This window comes from Pelodiscus sinensis, chromosome 20 (assembly GCF_052426305.1).
Source record: "Pelodiscus sinensis isolate ZL-2025 chromosome 20, ASM5242630v1, whole genome shotgun sequence".
Taxonomy (NCBI): domain Eukaryota; kingdom Metazoa; phylum Chordata; order Testudines; family Trionychidae; genus Pelodiscus; species Pelodiscus sinensis.
The window spans coordinates 19106611-19129234 of record NC_143071.1 but is presented as its reverse complement, the minus strand read 5'-3'; the positions used below and the strand labels follow the sequence as shown (position 1 = coordinate 19129234).

The following is a 22624-nucleotide window of genomic DNA, read 5'->3' as shown; positions in this document are numbered from 1 at the left end:
GGAGCTACAGACACTCTGATAAAGCTCAGCACATGCCCACTCTAGAGACCCTGTAGGTGGCACAATGGCTACGTCTAGACTGGCATGATTTTCTGGAAATGCTTTTAACGGAAAAGTTTTCCGTTAAAAGCATTTTCGGAACAGAGTGTCTAGATTGGCACGGAAGCTTTTCCGCAAAAGCACTTTTTGCAGAAAAGCGTCCATGCCAATCTAGACGTGCTTTTGTGCAAAAAAGCCCCAATCGCCATTTTCGCGATCAGGGCTTTTTTGCGGAAAACAAATCTCAGGTGTCTACACTGGCCCTTTTGTGCAAAAGTTTTGCGCAAAAGGGACTTTTGCCTGAACGGGAGCACCATAGTATTCCCGCAAAAAGCACTGATTTCTTACAGTAGGAAGTCAGTGCTTTTGCGGAAATTCAAGCGGCCAGTGTAGACAGCTGGCAAGTTTTTCCAGAAAAGCGGCTGATTTTCTGGAAAAACTGGCCAGTCTAGACACAGCCAATGAGACTAACCCTAACTCCATACTCTGCTGCCTTCCACTACGGCTGAGGGCTGGCTACTTGCCATCTGCCTAGAGAATCTGCAGGCTCTCTTTGCGTTTGTACCCCCCCTTGGTAACTGACATAGCACACAAGCACAGCCTCAACAGGCAGAGATTATGACCCAGGTGGAGAAGCGGGGCTGGTTGGTTCTTACCTGGAACACAACACGGGATTTCTCCAGAAGGTACTGGGAGATGGACGTACCCACCACGGCCCCACTGTGTGAGAGAAGGAGATGGGTTCTCTGAGAGGATTCAAGGTTTATTAGAGACCCAGCTATACCTTCTACAGGGGATTGGGCAGAGGGAGTCCTCACCTAGAGACACAAATCCAAGGTGAAAACCTTGGATCTGAGTTTTTAGAGGTCTTCAGAGTTGAGATTTTGAAGCAACCCCATTGTAGAGAAAGGAGCCTACTCTAGAATATGCATCTGGATTCAGGTTTGGACTGTGAACAACCTCCCCAAATACAGGAGCACTTGGATCTTCTACACACAGCAAACTAAAGAGATTCCCCACTGAGCAAGCCCCCAAATAGTTTGAGGTGTAACCTGTGCATGCTCCTGAATCATTCTCCACACATCTGTGCTCACTGTTTCCTTGTACTCCCTTGTCTGTGTACAGCTGCCTGTTGTCTTATATATACTTCACCTGTAATGGGGCAGAAACCAACTTTTTGTCCTGTGTTTGTACAACACCTAACACAGAGAGGTCCTGATCCATGACTCTGGCTCTTAAGTGCTATTGCAATAATAACAAAATGCTGTAGGGGCTGGAGTTTGGGAGGGATCTAAACATCACAAGGGTGTTATGCTGTAGGAATGGTTTTATTACAGACCCTTCATTAGTAAAATATTTGCCAGGTGAAAGTAATGGCTTCTAAGCTGATCCTTCCCATCTCCCACCCCATGTAGCTCAGGGCCTGCCCCAGGGAGAAGGGTTTGCAGCAGCTGCCCAGATGACTATGCAAAGGTGGGAGTTTCTCATGGAATGCAGCAAACATGACTCAGCAGCACGGTAAGAGTGGACAGGTCTTCCCAGATGCACCATTGCTCTGGGGAAGGTGCTGCTCAGTAGGTATCAGGGCTGTCCCTAGAAATTCTGGAGCCTTATGCAGCCTCTTATGGGTGCTGTACATGCTCTCTCCCCCTGGGTTTATGTACCGCAGGGGTCAGCAACCTTTCAGAAGTGGCGAACCAAGATTTAACTTATTCACTTCTATTTATGGGTCTGCATGCTGTTGACACTTTTTAAAGTCAATAATAGTCCTACTTACAGCAGCTTCATGAATTAATAAATTAAGATGCCGATCTTACCGTTTTAGTAACATAGGATTTTTAAAAATACATTAAGATCAGAGTTTTAGATATCTGCAACACTCCAAAAAAATTCTGTTAAAAGAATCTTTTTCTTTCTTCCTTTGGGATACACAGGCTTAATTCTTGGCTCCATCACAGACTGAGCGAGTGAGCTCAGGTAAGTCCCTTAGGCTTCGTCTACACTGCAGGGTTTTTGTGCAAGAAGCTTTTTGCGGAAGATCTCTTCCGCAAAAACTTCTTGCGCAAAAGTACGTCCACACCTCAAAAGTGCATCGCAAAAATGATGTGCTTTTGTGCAAGAGAGTGTCCACCCTGCATGGACACTCTTGCACAAGAAAGCTCTCATGGCTATTCACAGAATGGCCATCAGAGCACCTGTGCTTTTTGCACAAGAAACCCCTGCAGAGAGTCCACACATGCCTCTTTGCGCAAGAGCTGTAGCGCAAAAAGGAGTTATTTCTCATGGGGAGAGGGATAACTGTACTGGCAAAAGCCCTCTGTCCTGTCAATTGACTGCATTTTTTGTGTGCAAAAACACACTTGAGGTGTGGACACTCTGCCAGTTTTTGCACAAAAACCTTGTAGTGTAGACATAGCCTACGGGTACATCTATGCTACAGCTGGAGGTGTAAGTTACAGCTTCAGGAGACATACACACACTGGCTGTGTCTAGACTGCATCCCTTTTTCGTAAAAGGGATGCAATTAGACATATCACAATTGCAAATGAAGCGGGGATTTAAATCTCCCCCACTTCATTAGCATAAAAATGGCTGCCACTTTTTTCCGGCTTGGAGCTTTGCCGGAAAAAAGCACCAGTCTAGACCATCTTAATCCAGGAAGTACTACCTCTGGGGTGGGACTTTATGTGACAGATGGGCTGAACCTAAGGGATCAGGGGGTGTGGCTAATGAGGCTGGGGGCATGGCTAATGTGTCCCTATTTTTTTTATCAGAAAATATGGCCACCGGTCATTTGAAGAAGTGGGCTGTGCCCACGAAAGCTCATGATACCATCTACATGTTTTGTTAGTCTATAAAGTGCTATCAGACCACTTGTTGTTTTCTTCTGAAGCTAGTCAGCAGCAGTTTTTGAAGGGGCTTTTTGTAAAGGAAAAATTTCACTAACTTCTTGGGAGGAGTGGGGGAAATAGAAAAGAAGGAGGACATTTTGAAAAAGGGGAACAAATAAAAAAATGGGTCCTTTGGCACACTTTGAAATGAAAACGAATTCATAAGTTAATAATTTTTTTTCCCCTCTGTGAAAATAGGTCATCATATTTCAGCCAGTTCTGCTAACATAGGGAAAAATCATGAGTTATGCTTTTGTTGACAATTTCCATCAGAGCCTTTAGCTTTGTTTTTTAGATCTAGACTCAGATACACAGAGGTATTTGGGTGTCTGAAGAAGCAGATACATGCCTAACCTGCTTTGCACTCCAGAAAGCCCCAGATGTCTAACTCCCATTAAAAGTCAAATGAAAATAAATGCAATTCCCATTAGGCACCTAGCTGTCTCTGTAGGCGTTTGTAAATCTAAGCCATTAACACCTTATCTTGCTGCTCTGGTTTAAGCAGCTCTGTTTAGCAGCTGCTTAACAACGCTCCCCTCCCTCCTCCCAATCAGCTGAACTCCCTGCCTGCGCCCCAGGCTCAGAAACTCATGTGGCAATTCAGGCTCCCTGCTGCGTGGGGCAGGGGGGAGGGGCAAGACTGAGTTCCTGCCTGCAGGCGCTAATGAAAATCGGCTCACGTGCCACTGAGGGCATAAGAACGGCCATACTGGGTCAGACCAAAGGTCCATCCAGCCGCGTACCTTGTCCGCCAACAGTGGCCAATGCCAGGTGTCCCAGAGGGAGTGAATCGAATAGGTAATGATCAAGCGATCTCTCTCCTGCCATCCATCTCCACCCTCTGACAACAGGCTAGGGACACCATTCCTTACCCATCCTGGCTAATAGCCATTAATGGACTTAACCTCCATGAATTTATCTAGTTCTCTTTTAAACCCTGTTATAGTCCTAGCCTTCACAACCTCCTCAGGCAAGGAGTTCCACAGATTGACTGTGCGCTGTGTGAAGAACAACTTCCTTTTATTTGTTTTAAACCTGCTGCCCATTAGTGTCATTTGGTGGCCCCTAGTTCTTATATTATGGGAACAAGTAAATAATGTTTCCTTTTTCACTTTCTCCACATGACTCATGATTTTATAGACCTCTCTCATATCCCCCCTTAGTCTCCTATTTTCCAAGCTGAAAAGTCCCAGTCTCTTTAATCTCTTCTCATATGGGACCCGTTCCAAACCCCTAATCATTTTAGTTGCCCTTCTCTGAACCTTTGCTAATGCCAGTATATCTTTTCTGAGATGATGGCACAAGCGCTGTAGGTTGCCGACCCCTGATGTACAGCACCTAGCACAGCACCTTATTATAGTGGAACTGTAACAAGGATAGCACAGGAGATTGGTGATTGGGGCTTGGTGATTTCAGTCAGGGAACTCTTGTAGGTTTCATGTGTTCTTTTGTAGACAAATCTCAAAAGAAACGGAGCGGATGCAAACTGACCCTCACCCCAATGAAAAGTGTGGGGGGAGGGAAGACTCTTGTTGTGTAGCCCCCCTGCACAATTCACTCCCCAGTAGAGTAGCCTTGGATCTTTTCCTGTACATGTCTGACTAATTTCCCTTCCTTCCCAGCGTGCCTCACTGCTCAGCTGGCTAAGGGCAGCATCCCTTAACTCACTGTCTCAGGTGGACATGCAGAAACTTCCCAAAGCGGCTCGAGTTGTCGTTGAGGATGGTTTTAGCATTCCCAAAGCTCTCCAGAATGGGCAGTACATCACAGGGCTGGGAGTGGAAGAGGATACAAGACGTTCCATTAAACAACCAGATAACATTATAACGTTGCCCAGAGACCAGAGCCCCATAGCGACAGCTCCATACAAACGTAGGAACCATCTGTGTCCCAAAAGGGCATTGGACTGAAAGACATGACCAGATACACACAGTGTATCTGACAGCCAGCCGGGGGATATAGCTCAGCAGAGCAGTAACATGACATAGACTCTCTAGTACTAGGTCACTAGAGTACGTCTACACTTCAGTGCTATTTTGGGATACCGGAATATCCCAAAATAGCTATCCCATGGTTTCACAGAAAACCTATTATTTCGGGCTCACTATACCGATGTCCCTGTAAACAAAATTCTACGAGGATTAATGGATGTTTTGGACTAGCGTTTTATTTCAAAATTTGGCATTGTGTAGACAGCGCCAATGACAAAGTAAGCTATTTCGAAATAGCCTTGAAATAAGATACGCAATTTGCATAGCTCAAATTGCACATCTCATGTTGAGATTTTGGTTGGCGGGAGGCAGTTTTAACCATCATTCTAGGCACTAGAAACACTAGATTTCTGGCAGATAATTTAGCAGTTAGCTGACAGGAGTCCTGTATCTAATTCCTATATAAAAGAAAGACAAATATTAGGCCTATTAATTTCATTGAGAGACTCCTAGGCTACGTCTACACTGGCCCCTTTTCCGGAAGGGGCATGTTAATTTCAGAAGCCGTAATAGGGAAATCCGCGGGGGATTTAAATATCCCCCGCGGCATTTAAATAAAAATGTCTGCCGCTTTTTTCCGGCTTTTAAAAAAGCCTACAAGGGCTTTTTTTCCGGAGGATCAGGGCCAGTGTAGACGCTCTTTTCTGGCTTTTTTAAAAGCCGGAAAAAAGCGGCGGACATTTTTATTTAAATCCCCCGCGGATTTCCCTATTACGGCTTCTGAAATTAACATGCCCCTTCCGGAAAAGGGGCCAGTGTAGACGTAGCCCTAGTTCTTATGTTATGTGAAGGAGTATAACAACATTTCCTTAATCACTTTTCCACGTCATTCCCCTCATCACAAGCCCCCACCCCCTTCCCCGTCCCGTGTTACACCTCCCCGCTGTGGTGAGTGCACGGGGAGCCGATCACTGCTGCTGCCCCGCCATGCCAGGCCCCCCATTTAATTTATAGGCCCACTCTAGGCCTTGCCCATAAAATGGTTGAAGCAGCCGCCAAAAGGGCTCCTCGAAAGCACAGGGCCAGGGGCAGCATTCTGAACCATCCAATAGGTTCTGGATTCAGCTAATTTAGACCCCATTATTTTGTATGCAAGTTTGGGATTATATTTTGCCATGTGCATCACTTTGCATTGATCAACATTGGATTCAGGGACAGACCACAACATTTTGGCACCTGAGGTGGGGAGCTCAAATGCCCCATGACCCCTCTCTTGGGCCAAAACTTAGAAAGGTCTCTTGTGCCCTCCTTCCTCCAGCACTGCACTCCACCATCTCTGTGCATCTAGAGCAGAGAGAATACATATGCACCCGCAGGAGACACAATTTTCTACACTCTGGGTCCTAGTTGGCACCCCCCCACAGTCTGGCACCTGAGGCGGCCGCCTCAGTTCACCTCATGGTAGGGCCGGCCCTGACTGGATTTCATCTAGGGTTACCAGGGAGTCTCAAAAAAAATACTGGACACACTTGATCGGAGGCAGGCGGGGGAGGGACCGGCCGGGAGGGGAGCGGGGCTGGCCGGGAGGAAGGCGGGCCGGGAAGCAGAGCTGGCAGTGTGGGTTGGGAGCGGCGGGGCTGGCCGGGGGAGATCAGGGGAGGGGTGGCTGGTAGGAAGCAGAGCTGGTCAGGGGGTGGGGAGGGTGTCGGGGACAGCAGGGCTGGCAGGGGCGGGGGAGCAAATCAGCTGGCGGGGAGCAGGATTGACCCGGGCACGTGCAGATTCCAGGGTGCTTCCTGTCCCATGCACGATCCCGGCGAAGTGAGTCTGGCTGCGGCTCCACCACGCGCTTGACCAGCGCTCAGGAGCAGGAACAGGGCTTCCCCTCCTCCTCAGACACAACCAGAGGCTCCCAGTGCCAATCGTGCCCTGCCTCCCAGCCACTCCCCCCACCCCGGCCAGGCTTCCATCCAGCACCCCACTGGAAAACCAGAAAATACTGGACATTGCACGTGTCCGGTATTTTCTAAAAAATTTTACCAGACAGAGGGCCCAAAAACTGGACTGTCCGGTAGAATACCGGACACCTGGCAATCCTAATTTCATCTGCCAGTGTGTTACCCTGTCACCCAGTTTAGTGAGATCCCATTGTAACTCTCTGAAGTCTGCTTTGGACTTGACTATCTTGAATAAATTTTGTGTCATCTGCAATTTTTGCCAACTCACTGCCAATTTTTGCCTTTTTTTCCAGATCATGAATGAATGTATAGAATAGCACTGGTCCCAGTTCAGACCCCTGGGGGACACCACTCTTTAGTTCTCTCCATTCTCTCCGGATATTCCCACCCTTGGTTACCTCTCAGTTCATGGGAGTGCCTGACAGTGCTTTCAGAATCATCTCAGGATCCTGAGGTTATTTTAATGGCAAGCCTTTGGTTATCTTAATCACCCTGCCTCTGTTTATAAACAAACTCCCTGGGGCAAAGGTTGTGCTGCTCCCTGCTTCTGAATTCATCACATTCATATCACACTCAGATTGTGTTGCCGTTTACTAGGGTAAGTAGACCCCCGGGGTACAAAATTCAAGAGGCCCTTTCTGCCCCCGCAAACGACACTCTTGCATAAATTGCTTTCCAGTTGCCATGTCTAACAGGCAGGTGGCTGCTTCATTGGCAGTGGGTAATATAGGCAAGGGAAGACAGAGCCTTCCCAAAACTGCCTACAAGCCGTGGCCACCCCATAGGGCTGGGGCCATGGTGTGGCAGCTCAGCTTCCCCGGTGGCCCAGGAGGGCTACAGCCACAGCACAGCTGTCCGGCTTCCCTGTTGCCTGGGAAAGCTGAGGCCGTGGCATGGTAGTCCGGCTTCCCTGGCCACCTGGGAGGGCTGGGGCCGTCACATGGCTGCCCTGCTCCCTGACCACCGGGGAGGGCTGGAATTGGGGCAAGGGGCACAGCATGGTAGCCCCCTGGCCCTCCAGGTGGCCAGGAAGGACCAGGCTGGGAGCGGACAGGGCTGGGCTCCAGAGGCAGGCTTCAGGCAGAAGGGGCGGGGCTGGGGTTTGCCTTCCCCAGCTGGGCCTTCACCCACTGCCTATGGCTTACTTCAGTGGTCCCCAACCTTTAGAGGCTCCCGGGGCCGCGCGTCCGGGGGCATGCCAGGAGACAGGGATGCCTTTGCACCCGGCGCCGACGCCGGCATGTGCCCCAGGGCCGGGGCTGGGACCACCCGAGCACCTTGTGCTATGGGCCCGGGGCCGGCGCCAGCGCCGCCGCCCGAGCCGCGCACCCGAGCGCCCGCATATGCCCCGGGGCTGGGGCCGCCTGAGCGCCGCTCACCCGGCGCCGCTGCATGTCGCGCGCCTGGGGCCGGCGCCTCCCATGTGCCGCGTGCCGGGGGGCAGGGCCGGCCCAGGTTGTCGGTGGGCGCACACAAATGCCTCAGCGGGCGCCATGGCGCCCGCAGGCACCGTGTTGGGGACCACTGGCTTACTTTATAAAAACTGTTCCTGCTATGACTGTGCTCTTTGCTGGTGGTCTCCATAGAGTTCAGAAGGCTGAACGGCCATTGGAACCTTCCTGCCAAGTCTGACGGGATATTTGCTTCCTCCGCTTCCTGTTCTGTGAACAGATTGGTGTGGGGTTCTGAAGCTGGGTACCAAGCACCCACGAGCAGGGAATTCACTCAGAGCTCTCACATGCTCAGTAAGTGCTTCAAAGGTGCCTGGCCAGCCCCACTAACAACACTGGGACTCCGGCTCCTTTCAAACTATGTTCCTGTGGGTCTGCACCCATGGGATCTGAATCCCTAATCGGGTCATGTGATCAGTGTAACTGTCGATGGCTGTTGCTCACCCATGGGCAAAGCAAAACTAGAAAAGGGTTTCGCTACCTCAACTCTCCATCTGGTTCAAGCAGGCCTCAGATGCCAGTGCCCGAAGGACCAGATCTTAGGAGGTGTCTGGGCCTTCAACCTTTGAAAAGGCAGGAGTTGAAACGTGCCGTCCCCAGTGCCCCGCCTCACAGTGAACATGGCCAGCCACACTCCCATGCCAGATACTTGCCCCACTGTCTCCACATCCAGCTAAGAACGGACATGAATGGTTTTGTTTTTGCGTTTTGTTCCTGTTCAGCTTGATGTTAGCCAGGCCATGCTGACCCATTCTATTCCATGCTCTGCTACTCAGCCACTTACACTGTGCTCATCACCATAGTATCTGAGCCCCTTCCTCCAGCGCATTACTCATCATGACTATACGAGGCAGAGCCGATAGCCTCCATGGATCCCTAACCATGGTCGGGCGGGGGGGGGTGGCTCTGTGCTCCCGGAAGAGGTGGGGCTGGGGGCAGCCAGCCCTCAGCACTGCCGGGACCGGGACCGTGGGCCCCCAGCCCTTAGTGTTGCCCAGAGCATGTCACATGGCACTCCAGCGGCGATTTAAAGGGCCTGAGGCTCCGGACATTGCTGCTGCTAATTCAACAGTGATGGCTTCCAGAGCCGTCGGCCTTTTTGAATTGTTGGGCCTCAGGGCAACTGCCCCTTTTGCCCCCCTGCACCCATTGGCAGGTCTGACTACACACACAGTGCACAGAAACATTAGCCACCGCAGCAGCCCCTTACCTGCCTGATGGCATGGCTGTCCTGTTGCCAGTACAAGGTGGTCAGGTACCGCATGATTGCTTTGGCAGCTTCTGTTTTACCTGATCCGCTGTGCCCACTGGGGGAGAAAGGGCTATGGATCAGAGACAGCTCTGAGCATCAGACTAGCTGTGCCTACAGTAATTACATGAGCTCTTCAGTCACTGTGAGTCACCGTAGCTCTGCCAAAGCCAATGATGTACAGCAAACGAGGGTCAAGCCCATATTGTTTAAAAGTCTGGCAGCAAGTTAGAAAATGGGTCCAAGCAAAAACCCCAGACCCGGAGCCAACCCACGTCCCTTCCTACCTAGAATGGCCAGGCGTCCAGTTTTTGACTGGAAAATCCAGTTGAAAAGGGTACCTAACAGTGTCCAGTCAGATCTACGGACTGAACAACCAAAGGCAAGTTACTATAGGCAAAGGAGGTAGGAAGGTGGTGCCAGCCCCTCCTTAGCCAGAGCCACCTCCTATCTGCATTGGGTGGCTCCAGCTCCCAGCCTCGGCTCTGCAGGTGTGTCCCTCCTGATCCATACAGGGAAGTGGTGAGTGAGGAAAAGCAGTGAGCGAGAGAAGGAAGGGGAAAGCGGAACAACTGGAGGAGTGGGGGCTCTGGGTAAGGGGCAGGGTGGGGCCTGTGGGGAAGAGGAGGGGTAGGGGTAAGTGGTTGGAGGGGGGGGGGAAGAAGAGGGCAGGGGAGGTTCTGGCACTCTTGCTACAGTGTCTGTTTTTTAAATATTACAACGTTGGCAGCCCTATTCCCATCTCAACCTATCTCTGATAAGCAGCGAAGTTCCATCTACACTTTAGACTTCTAGAAGTGTTTCTTCACTTTTATTTGCTTTATATAACTTTATATCTTGTACTTAGCATCACTTAACCTATGTTCTATGGTTAATACATTTGTTTTACTTTCATTATAAATCAATTCAGTGCTGTATCTGCAGGGAAGGGCATGTAAGCTGTGATGTGCTTATATCTCTTCAAAGGAGCAGTAAACCTTCTTATTTTTCTGAACTATCCTGGAGAGGGTTGGGCATCACACTTGGTTTTGGGGGAATTTGGGTGCGGGCATGTTGTGTGGGGAGTCACCTTTCAGGCTGTAACAAATCCTGATGGAAGCCAAAATGTAGGGGCTGTAGACAGCCTGCTAGAGTCAAAAGTTGCTGAAGCAGGACTGTCAAGCTCACACATACACACACTCAGGGCTGCTTGCTTGTGAGCTGGCTGGAAGCATCCCAGGCTGGGAGCTATTGTAAAGCATAGTAAAGCACCCAGGATTGCAGGGCAAACGGTGATAATTCCTTGTTGATCTGGATCGCATCCTCTGAAGTGCGACAGTGACAGCTGCAAATTTGCTTCCTCCCTGCTCCACTCCCTTTCCAGATCATTGATGAATTTTAACAATGGGGTTCCATAGGTGTTATATTCTTTAATATATTATCATTCAGTCTTACTCTTTGACTTCTGTATGCTACTAGTTTTTGATCCATGACAACATTTTGTCTTCAATATAATTTCTTTGCTTCCTTAGTAACCTCTTTTATGGAACCTTGTAGGAGGTCTTTCAGAAATCTAAATGTCAACCAGTTGCCCTTTATCCATGAATTTATGACACATTCAGAGAATTTTAAGAGATTAATGAGGCACAATTTTCCTTCACTGAATCTAGCTCATTAACCCTTATTATATCAGATGTTTTGCTGTTTTCTTTTCATAGATTCACTCATTTTGCAAGATACAGGTCTAAGGCTTCCTGGTCTATAATTCCCTGGATTGCTCAGAGAGTCTTGATAAAATACGCACACAACATGTGCTACGTTTCAATCCTCTGAAGCAGTTGTTTCAATGGGGAAGAAACTTGGAGGGAGAGGAGGAATCTCATTCCCACACAATGTCCTCATTTCCTACCTGATGACAATGCACTGCTCCTGCTCTGAAGTCTGGGACAGAGTGTAGGCCATTTCCGCAATGGCAAAGACGTGTCTGGAAACAGGGGGAAAAATCCCATGTATTACGTTGGCCCTCGTTTCCTGCCCGCACAACACAGCCCCAAGGGTTGGCTAGTGAATGTCTGTATTAGTGGTGGGCCTAGAATAGAATCCCGGATCTGAGAGCTACGGCCAGTGCTAGCCCATTAGGGGTCCTACACAGGAATATTTTTGTCCCCCTCCCTCCAATACTAAAACAAGTGAGATCTGATCATAAAAAGCAAATGGGGCCCCCTTAAGCTGCTCAGGGCCCTAAGCTATTGCTTAATCTGCTTATGCCTAGCACCAGCTCTGGCCATGGTGGCAGCCTATGTTATACAGGAGAGCAAATTTCTCACTGCTGCAGCTCCACGGGCAATAGCCACTTTCGGAGCCCTAGTATGACTGAGGCTCCTGCAGCCAAGAGCTTTTTTAAATGCTGTGTGTCCTGTAGACTCAGTCTGAGCCAGTTAAACACACTGATGACCACGGAGACCTCATCCAAACCAGGGCTTCCAATATTCCTAGCTCCAGTGGAGATGCACTGATGTTAGCAATACTGGGCGACTGCCATCACCCCTGGGGAAGGCCACAGTCTTCATGATCATCAGCAGGGACTGAACCTGGGACCATCAGCTAAAGTGAACAGAAAAACTAGGAGGGAGGCTGTTACAGTGGCTGGATCCAGCCTTGGCAAAAGCATCTGCACTAATGGCCTGATTCAAAACCTACTGAAAAGGGCCTGGGGATTACAGTGGATGAGAAGCTGGATATGAGTCAACAGTGCGCTCTTGTAGCCAAGAAGGCTAATGGCGTATTAGGTTGCATTAGGAGGAGCATTACCAGCAGATCTAGAGAAGTGATTATTCCCCTTTATTTGGCTCTGGTGAGGCCACGTCTGGAGTACTGTCTCCAGTTCTGGGCCCCCCACTATACAAAGGATGTGGATGCATTGGAGAGGGTCCAGTGGAGGGCAACCAAAATGGTTAGGGGGCTGAGGCACATGATCTACGAGGAGAGGCTGAGGGATCTGGGCTTATTTAGTCTGCAGAAGAGAAAAGTGAGGGGGGATTTGATAGCAGCCTTCAATTTCCTGAAGGGAGGTTCCAAAGAGGATGGAGAGAGGCTGTTCTCAGTAGTGACGGATGGCAGAACAAGGAGCAATGGTCTCAGTTACAGTGGGGGAGGTCTAGGTTGGATATTAGGAAAAACTATTTCACTAGGAGGGTGGTGAAGCTCTGGAATGGGTTACCTAGGCAGGTTTTTAAATCCTGGCTTGACAAAACCCTGGCTGGGATGATTAGTTAGTGTTGGTCCTGCTTTGGGCGGAGGGTTGGACTCAGTGACCTCCTAAGGTCTCTTCCAGCCCTAGGATTCTATTATTCTAAATTAAGGGGAATCTTTCTCATGCACTTCAATGGTTTTTGGACCAGGTTGTAAGTCAGTGTATCACTTACGGGGCTCTGAACTTTAATGGGTCAGAGCTGCATGCAGAACCCAACATTGTAGTTGGGTCTTATCCCTAGAACAGGCTAAACACCTTCCAGCCTGGCTGGAAGAGAACAAGTCGACTTCAACATTGTGGGCCAGGCAGTGCTTGGGTATGCAAATGCTGAGCATCATTATAGTGATACACAGGGAGGGACATTTGTCAGGCTAGGGAAGACTTCAAGAAACTTCTCTTGTTTCAATCACTGGTATCTTAACCTCAAGTTGTTACTGAAAGGTTCAATTAGGCTCTAAAGAGAGGTCTTTTTCTGACCCTCTGCTTAGAAGAGATGAGCCCAACAGCACAGACCAAGTCTTGGTCCAAGCTTTTCCAAAGCCCAGTGCTGTTGGCCCCGCATTTGCTCCTCAGGTGGAAACTGTTAGCAAATAAAACATGGCATCTAGCATCTGAGGCAACAACATTAGTACACCCATGTGCGGGATGTACCATACACTTCTCCTTGCACCAGGACTACTCTGGAGATGACCTTTGGCCAAGTGAAATGGTCCTGGGAACCTAGAGACAACACGGCAACACTCTGCAGGGTAATAATAATGAAGAGACTGAGCCGTAAAGCAACAAGTATACATACGGGGCATTTTTGGAGCACGTCCCCTGCTGGTACTGGGTCACCACCTCTTCCAAGTAGAGACTGAGGGGCTTGAAAGGATTCACAGAGACCAAGATTTGCCCAATGTAAGTCTAGGAGGGGGAAAATAGAGTTTAGTTTTAATACCTCCACTGGATAATTAGAGATTTCTGGATGGGATCTGGAATTAGCTAGGAAGGCCTCAAGTATCTATTACAGTGGTGGGGAACCTTTTTTGCGTCGGGGGCCGCTGACCCCCAGAAAAATCAGTTGGGGGCCACTCACACAAGCGAGAAGCAAAGTGAGAAGCCCTGACTGAGGAGAAAGACACTCCTCATATCCCCTTGCACACCAGAGTCTGGGGGGTCAGACTAGTAGATTTTGTGTGCTCCAGCCCTGAGGGTGGGAACTGGGGGGGCTGGAGCCTCAGGGGCCGGATCCAGGCAAGCTGAGGGCCGCATCTGTCCCCTGAGCCTGAGGTTCCCCACCCCTGATCTATTGCATAACCAAAACAAAAATTAAACAACAACAACAAAGGGTTTGATTTACATTTTTGGAAGCCAAAGTCATTCTAAACAGAGCTGAGCTTGGCTGTTTGGATTTGCACAGGGGCTTAGTTAATTTGGGGAACATGTCCCTCATAGCCACACACTTCCTCTGAGCTCCAATTCGACTTTCAGGATCAAAGTGAAACTTGGCCAAAGCCAACAAGTTCTGCCTACTTTGAGGCCAGAGCCATCAATCCCATTTGGCGTTTGAAGGATGGAGGTCCCCTTCCTCCCTTAGCTCAGCCAGAACGGGACCCAGCTTTTGGAAGAATACTCACAAATTAAGGGAAACTCAAGGCTTTTCAGGCTGCATCACAAACCTTTCATGCTGCCCCCATTTTAGGTTCAAGTTAATGATCATCCCCTCTCTTTCTTGAGTCTTCAATTTCACCCCCATTATGCCCAGTCATTCAAAGGGTCTTAGAGCAGTGGGTAAATGCCTGCGCCAAATAGGTTATAGCGCCCAAGCACAATGGGGTCAAAATTGCAGGGTCAAGGAGTAAGTACTCAGAAAACATTGCTGGATTCCAACACTTCTTCTCTGCCCACTTCCTGGCTAGGGTTGCCTGGTGTCTGGTATTGACCCGGACAGTCCGGTATTTTCGCCTCCTATCTGGTAAAAAAAATTCAGAAAATACCAAACACCTAAAATGTCCGGTATTTTCTGGTCAGAAGGCAAAAATACCGGACACCTGGCAACCCTAGCTCTTGGGCCTGGGCCCAGCCCCTGGCCTCCCTGGGCCCCAACATCCCCAGCCCCCCGCCCCTGGACCCGATGCTTACCTGGTTCCACGGGGAAGCTAGGTTCTGACTTGAACAAGAACACAAAATGGCCACCGGCAAAAAGCCTAAAGACCAAGGGGAAGCAGTGCCTTCCCTGGGTCTCAGTGCTCAACCTTTCCCCTGTTCCTATCCGTATTCTAACTCTGCACTCACTCTGAAAGGGACCATGCTGTTTTAATGCTGTTTTATTATGTATTTATTTATTTTTTTGCTTAATAAGTCTTGGAGTCCTTTTTTTTTCCCCTCGACAGAATTTTTCCCCCATTTTGGGCCGGGGGGTTCGGTATTTTTGGTTCAACCATCTGGCAACCCTATTCCTGGCTTCATTTACCAGTGAGATGTTTTTTCTAGCTTCAGCCTTGCAGCCTCCCCACTGAGAGACGAGCAAACCCAGAAGGCTTCTGCCTCGTCAGCGGCTATAAAGAGTCTGCCATCAGAGCCCTCAGTTGTGCGCTGATGGACAAAGCAGAGCCGCATCGAGTTCGCTCCCTTGCAGTAGCTGCACTGGCTCTGCTCGGCTAACGAGAGTAGGGTCTTATCTTTGCCAGGAAAGCGAACAGATGCGCTGGGTGTTAAAGCCATACAAGGAGCAGTTCTGCTGTGCCAGTTTTACTAGTCACCTATCTAACCACCACTACAGTCACTCTGTGCCCCACTGTTTGGATTGCATGCAGCTGAAACCCATACACCCTGGGTTTCTATTACTGGGTGGCTGTGTCTACACTGCACCCCTTTTCCGGAACCTGATTTTAAGAGGAATAAGGGACCTTTCGGAAAAGGCTTAATTTTCCGAAAGATCCCCGTCTAGACTGGCGCTTTTTTCCGGCAAAGCCCCGAGCCGGAAAAAAGCGGCAGCCATGTTTATACAAATGAAGCGGGGAAAATTTAAATCCCCGCTTCGTTTGCAATTGCTACTTGTCTAATCTGCATCCCTTTTCCGGAAAAGGAGTGCAGTGTAGACATAGCCGGTGTGTAGAGTGACAGCAGTTGGGATAGGGGGTAACAATGAGCATGCAGGTATGAGAAGCTGTTGTGATAGACTCAGATTCGTTACCTAGGTTATATGTATCCTGTGCTTGCTGAAATTCTGCTTTGGGGGAGAGAAGGGAACATAAATTCCTCTGTGTCTGCCCCTACAGGTGACTTTGAGGCTGGTCCCGTAGTGGGAGCAAGTAACAACTGTTTTGTGAGGTCTCAAGTGGGGGGAGGAGAACTGGCCAACGCTGTCCTTAGGCACCAAATTTCCAGGTGCCCTGAGGCAGCCATGTTTTTTTTATATGCCAGAGGATGTGCCTCTGCTGGTTCCTCTCTGGCCCCTCCCCAGGGCTGCTCTCTCCTGTCCATTGCAGGGCTTCTCCTTCCCCCCTCCCTCTCCTGCCAGGCCTTCTTCTCGGCCAGCAGCAACTGGCTAGCGACACCTCCCTGCTGCCAGACTAGCCGCAGAGAGGAGCTCCCAGCCCCTGCAGTTCTGCTCTGGCCCCAGGGAAGCCCCAGAACTCTGCTAGGAGCTGCATGGGGGGAGGTGGGGGCGGTGAGGGAAGCTCCAAGCCCCAGACACCCAGCAAAAGCCATGCGGGGGGATGTCCCAAGTCCCGGGCAGAAGCTGCAAGGGGTGGGGAGGGAACAGGCCCCTGGCAGAAGCCACAGTGTGGAGGGCCCTCAGTTGCATAGCACCCCATAATTTGTAAGGACAGTCCTGGACCTGGAGCTGCAAGGGGAGTAAGAGAGGTATTCCATGCCAAACAGATATATCAGGTGAAACCCTTGTGACGCACATCTCACCACTACTGGGAAACCCCAGGGACTGTATTCTGCCAGGCCTGGATGGGGCAAGAAAACACCACCCCCCTCCCCGACACCTTGTCCCACAAAAATAAGAATTGAAAACTTAGCAGGCATACGTAAATGAGATTGTGATGGAATCTCTTCTTCAGACACAGAAGGACCGAGCTCTCACAGACCTCCCTAGAAACACAAGACGTGAGCTGTCAGACAACTTCATCCAAGGACTTCATTCATGTCTTACAGTCTGTTGGTCGTCGGGGGACGCTGCGAGATGGGGAACATTCGAGATGATAGGCCCAGAATACAAGGCTGTTTTGTTACCCAGGGTGGAAAATGCTTTCATCACCTCTGAACAGACGAGCAAACAAAGGAAAAAAACAAACCACCCTCCATATGGTGGCCCCAGAAGTTGGTGCCCAGGGTGACCACTCTAATCACCTGCCCCGTGCTCAGGATGGCACTTATAAGGGGGGGAAGAGAGAGAAAAAACACTGCCTTCAATGTAGGGAGGGTCTGACCTGTCTATGTCTGTGCGATTGGGCTAGTCCCTACTGTCTGCAACCCAAGAGCAGCCTTATTCTGCTACACCACCATGAGGATTTCATGTGTCGCTACTGGTGTTAGCTGTGCTAAGGCTTGCCATGCTTTTGTGAGCAACTGCTATAACAAACCCAGTGACACATGATGTGTTAGAGATTCTGAGCCTCAGCTAGTCAGTGGGGGTATGTCTACACTACCCCGCTAGTTCGAACTAGCGGGGTAATGTATGCATACCGAACTTGCTAATGAAGCCCGGGATTTGAATTTCCCGGGCTTCATTAGCATAAAGCCAGCGCCGCCATTTTTAAAAGCCGGCTAGTGTGAACCCCGTGCCGCGCGGCTACAGACCTATCTAGTCCCCGGCACGGGGTTCGCACTAGCCGGCTTTTAAAAATGGCGGTGCCGGCTTTATGCTAATGAAGCCCGGGAAATTCAAATCCCGGGCTTCATTAGCAAGTTCGGTATGCATACATTACCCCCCTCGTTCGAACTAGGGGGGTAGTGTAGACATACCCTGGGAGATTTGCCATGTCAGTGAAAGTAGGATTAGATAATTAGAAAGACACTCTGCCTCACCCCACAGATTCTCTGTTTCCGATGCATGCATCCCACAAGAACAGAGTGCTCTTTGTTTCTGGCTGTTTTACCAGATAGAGGTATAGTAGTTAGAACAAGAAGTCAGAAGCTCTAGTCCCCGCTACCATTCACTCTCAGCCTGGTATTAGGAAAGGCACTTCAGCTCTCTGGGCCTTAGTTTCCTAGTCTGTAAAATGGACTGATCCTTGAAAAACCTATTTCAGGAGAGAGTGCTTCTTACAATTTAGATGGGGTTCCTTGTCTGCACCACCAACGAGGTCTGAGATAGCCATTTTGAGCCCCTTGTTTTCTGCAGTTGCCTCCTGGAGACACAGAGAGCAATGCGTACTCTTCTGTACACAGAGGAGTTTGGGGAGAGACTGCGATTCCCCCTACACAAGTACAATCCCCCATCCTCTCCAGTGTGGATAATTCAGCCCTTCCTCTGTCTTAAAGGGCCATCAGTCCCTCACAGTCATGAGCACCATAATCATCCCATTGTTTAGAGTTATAGGTCTTGTTCTATAATTTGCCTTCTGCGGCTGAGCCAACACTGTCTTTGATGGGTAATTAATAAACCCCTCCCTCTTCCTGCTCTCCACAGAACATCACTGACATACTTACTCCAGCGTGGACAGATCTTCAATCTCCTCAAGCTCCACCAAGAGCTTTTCGCCTGCATACACCTGAAATGGATGGAAGAAATGGCTATGAACTGCATCCAGGTGAACCCCACCTCAAACTCCCACCTATTGCAGACCATACCCGTTTCCATGTCATGTCCGTCTCCAGGAGATCCTCAGAGAAATCTTCTGCCTCCCACCTCTCTCTCAATGTCTTCGGCCTGGGGGTCGTGACCAGATCCTGGTCCTTATACATGGCCCATTTGCTGAGGTTCTCAATGGTGAGGCGCGGGAGCAGCGTTTCAGCGTTCAGCCAGGCTGCAGGATCACACCCTCGTGTTCGCCGCTGAGTCCAGTGCACCCGGGCCTCTTTGTCAACATCTCCTTCACTGTAAGAGTCCATCAGACCCTCTGGACCCTCTCTTTCCTGGGGGGGAAGGTCCTGCTCAGATGGACAGTTTTCAGCTGCTTCTGGGAAGAGGGAGGTTTTAGTGGCCTGCTGTGCTGCCTGCCCTCTTTGCCCCTCCACGAGGAACTGGGACATGGATATGCCTTTCCCCCCTGACGTCTTTATCACTTGCGAGGAGGAGCTCAAAAGCTTAGTCACTCTGTACTGGGTTGCAATGCATTGTGCTTGACTCGAATCACCTGGCATTGGCAGATGGATTTTCTCGCTGTGAGGAAGCCCTTGACTGGTTCTCTGACAGGTCTGCTCCTTTGGGAGGTCATGTTTGAACACGCAGCCCAGCGGCACAGACCTCTCTGCTTTCCTACACGATACCTCCCTTGACTGAGCCTGTGATCCACTATTCCCAGAAGAAACTCCTCTGGACTTCACCATGTGATGGACCCTGGGGAACACGACAGCAAATTTGGCATCAGGAACATTGTTCTCCTTAGGGGGTCCATTCAGATTTAGCAATTGCAGAGGGGAGCTGGTGCCAGTAAGGGGAGAATCGTATGACGCCAACTGGGCTTCTTGCAGCTCCTCTGCCACGTCAATAGCAGTGCGATCCTGTTCTAGCAATGGCTGGGAAGAGCTTTTCCTCTTGCTCTGTTCTCCCCCTGAGCCCTGCCTCTTGATCAGTCCAGTGGTGCTAACAATCCTGATCGCTATTCTTCTTCTGAATCCAAAGGGCTTGCGGCTCCTCTTCCCAAACTTCTTCAGGAGCCAGCCTGAGAGCCCAACTGCTCGCATCACATTCAAAAAACGATCCTTCAGGCTTGCTTTCTTGGGCGGCTTTTGGCTGAGCCAGCCGGTTACTCTTCTAAACGCTGAAAGGGTGTGCAGGGACTGGAAGCCCTTTGGCTTCAGCACCCGCTCTTTTTCAGTGGGTGCCTCTCCAACCACTGTGTCCTCCATGATCTCTTCTCCTAGAGTCTGGCACGAAGCCTCTTTGACTTTTCCAATTACTTTCCCAATCTTCTTTCTCTTGCCAAGATGCTGCTTATCAACAGGTAGGTTTTTAGTACTAGAGGAGGAGCTCGAAACATTGGAGAGACTTAATCTCGGCTCTCCAAGACCCTTCGCTATATTGGAGTCCCCAAGTGCCTTATAGGTTTTTGTGGCACTCTTTTTAGAAGGGCCCTTTTGAACCTTCTCCAGGTCACAGCTAGTTTCTGCTGTCTTCTGGACAGGACTCAGCTTACTTCTTGCTAACAGTTTGGCCGGGGCATCTTTCCGATTGTTTTTCAGGTTCAGGAGAATCCGGGATTGCAAAGTGAGGGGACTGCATTTCTTTGCAAGCACAACCATGGACTCCAACCTCCGGTTGCTGTCGGAGGATGAGCAATCCGGATGTAGGTGCTTTACATCTTCATCTTGCTTTATTATCTCAGGCTCCTGGGATTTCTTTTCTGGTGTTTGCGGTGTGGGCCACGCAGGGTTATCTCTCCTCATGCTGCCATTGTCATTCAGATTTCCTTCCCAGCTGACTGCCAAGGGGCCTATGCTCAAGCCAATGTTAAGGAGCTTTGCTTTGACAGAGCTAGTCAGTGGTTTCCTTCTTGGTTTCTCTAGCTTGATGCTTATTTCTGCCTCTTCATCCTCCTCGCTTTCAGATTTAGCCTGATCATTCTCAGACATTTCTTCCCCACTATCCTTTTCCAACACATCTTCCTCTTGGCTTCCATCGCCCTCATCCTCTCCCTTCACTGAGCTTTTCACTTCATCTTCTGAAGTTCCTGCACTACAATCTTCCTCACTGCTATCACTCGGAGTAGAGTTGCTTTGCTTGGAGACTTTATCCTGCTCCTCTGTTTTCCCATCTTCCTCAAACTCTTCAGAGATAGTTTCTTCATCCTCAGATTCTTGCCTTTTGTCCTTCATCTCCTTTTCTCTTTCACTGCTTGCTTTGTTACTTCTACCATAAGACTTTTTTTCTTCAGATAGAAGCCAATTTTCCCGTGTAGTTTTTCCCTCAATATGGAGTTCTTCTTCCAAAGAGCTTCTCTTGTCTTGGCTGGTTTGGGTGTTGTCATTACCAATCTCTCTCTTTTTTCTTCCTTGGGTACAATTGGTTTCATCTCTGGAGCCAAAACAAGATTCATCATCTGAGCTTTCTGGGATCTTTCCTTCCTCACTTGCCCTGGCTGATTTTCTAACTTGTTTTTTCTTGTGTCCATCACCCCCATTCTTCATTGTCTTAGGTTTGAGCTCCAGACTGCCTTGCGGCTGGGAACCTGACTTCCTGATGGTGGTTGCTTTGGAGTCATGCTTCTTATTGTATTTTTGCTTTGCAATAAGCCGGCGATCAGTCTGAGGCAACTCATGTTTTTGGGAGGAGCCCTCAGTACTCCCCACTGTGAAGGACTTCACAGACTCACTCTTGGTGGACATTTCACTCACACTCAGCTGCTCTCTGTGCTTTCTTTTAAAAGTACTTTTCTTGCTGTCTTCAATGGCCTTTACTTCATTGCAAACATGGGACGTGCTTCCTTGACCTGATCTCAGATCCTGTTGCTTGGACCCCTTTACTTTTTTCTTTTCCATCGATACTAACGGTTCTCCATGTTTCCCGCCAGAACCAACTTCTCTTTTGTCCTTGCCCTTGGAGGTTCTCTCGCCTTTGGCTTGCTTTCTGTGGCCATACTCTTTTCCTCCCTTAATCCTTGCCTCTCTCTGGCTCTTTGACATGCTCTGTACAGATGCGACTACAGGAACTGGCTCTTTTTCAGAAGAGGGTTCTTCAGATGTAGCTTGGGCATTGCTCTTTTCTTTCCTCACTCTCCCACCTCGGATCCTGGACTCCTCAGGAGGGCTCTTTTTCTCACAGCGGGCAGCTCCCTCCTTACCAGCTTTCTTTGCTTTGTCAGCTGCTTTTTCCTGAGTCTTCTTAGACCTAGAGGGTGCCATCATGCCAGCATTCAGAAGAGCATCACTTTTTATTGAAGCGCTCCTACAAAAAGAAACACACATTGTTTCTACTGTTCAACTTTGCAGCTGCTGCTGCTACCAAGAGGCAAGTAAAGAGGCTGGATACTGCACAACCGTAATCATGGATTCACTCATAAAACTGAGGCCACATCTATACTTACCCATGAATAAATGCTCTGGAGAGTGATCTTCTGGCGTTAGATTTAGTGAGTCTAGCATAGACCTGTAAATGGAACACTGAGGGCAGCTCCAGCTGGTGTCTGTACTCCTTGCAGTTGTGAGGAGTAAAAGAAGCCGACAGGAGCATTTGCTCCCATCAGCCTCCTGCTGCATGGACGCACCAAGCTCAGCTTAAGGTAAGCCGACTCCAGCTATGCATTCTACTTAGTTGGAGTTGTGTATCTTAAGCTGAGCTGCTGGGTCTCGTGTAGACCTGGCCTAATGGACTGAAGAAGCACACCCATAAGTCTGAGAGACCTGAGTTGTGACTGCCATGTGCCAGTTTATATCATAGAATCGTAGGGTTGGAAGAGACCTCAGGAGGTCATCAAGTCCGACCCCCTGCCCAAAGCAGGACCAACCCCAACTAAATCAACCCAGCCAGGGCTTTGTCAAGCCACAACTTAAAAACCTCTAGGGATGGAGATTTCACCACCTCCCTAGGGAACCCATTCCAGTGCTTCACCACCCTCCTAGTGAAATAGTTTTCCCTAATATCCAAGCTAGACGATTGCTCCTTGTTCTATCGTCTGTCACTACTGAGAACAGCCTCTCTTCATCCTCTTTAGAACCCCCCTTCAGGAAGTTGAAGGCTGCTATCAAATCCCTGCTCACTCTTCTCTTCTGTAG

The 22624-nt window shown here is 49.5% G+C and overlaps 1 protein-coding gene across 1 annotated transcript in view; it reads right to left on the bottom strand.

The window, feature by feature from the left end:
- The window catches only part of MYO15B (myosin XVB), a 96735-nt gene extending 74981 nt beyond the window's left edge, over positions 1 to 21754 (bottom strand). The window contains exons 1-8 of the mRNA XM_089771932.1: positions 18542 to 21754; positions 18401 to 18462; positions 16777 to 16840; positions 13548 to 13657; positions 11408 to 11482; positions 9481 to 9577; positions 4599 to 4702; positions 696 to 759 (exon numbers count right to left, since the gene is read on the bottom strand). Coding sequence (XP_089628058.1) covers positions 696 to 759; positions 4599 to 4702; positions 9481 to 9577; positions 11408 to 11482; positions 13548 to 13657; positions 16777 to 16840; positions 18401 to 18462; positions 18542 to 21754 — 3789 coding nt within the window. The remainder of the gene's footprint in view (positions 1 to 695; positions 760 to 4598; positions 4703 to 9480; positions 9578 to 11407; positions 11483 to 13547; positions 13658 to 16776; positions 16841 to 18400; positions 18463 to 18541) is intronic.
- Between the last annotated feature and the right edge of the window lie 870 nt (positions 21755 to 22624).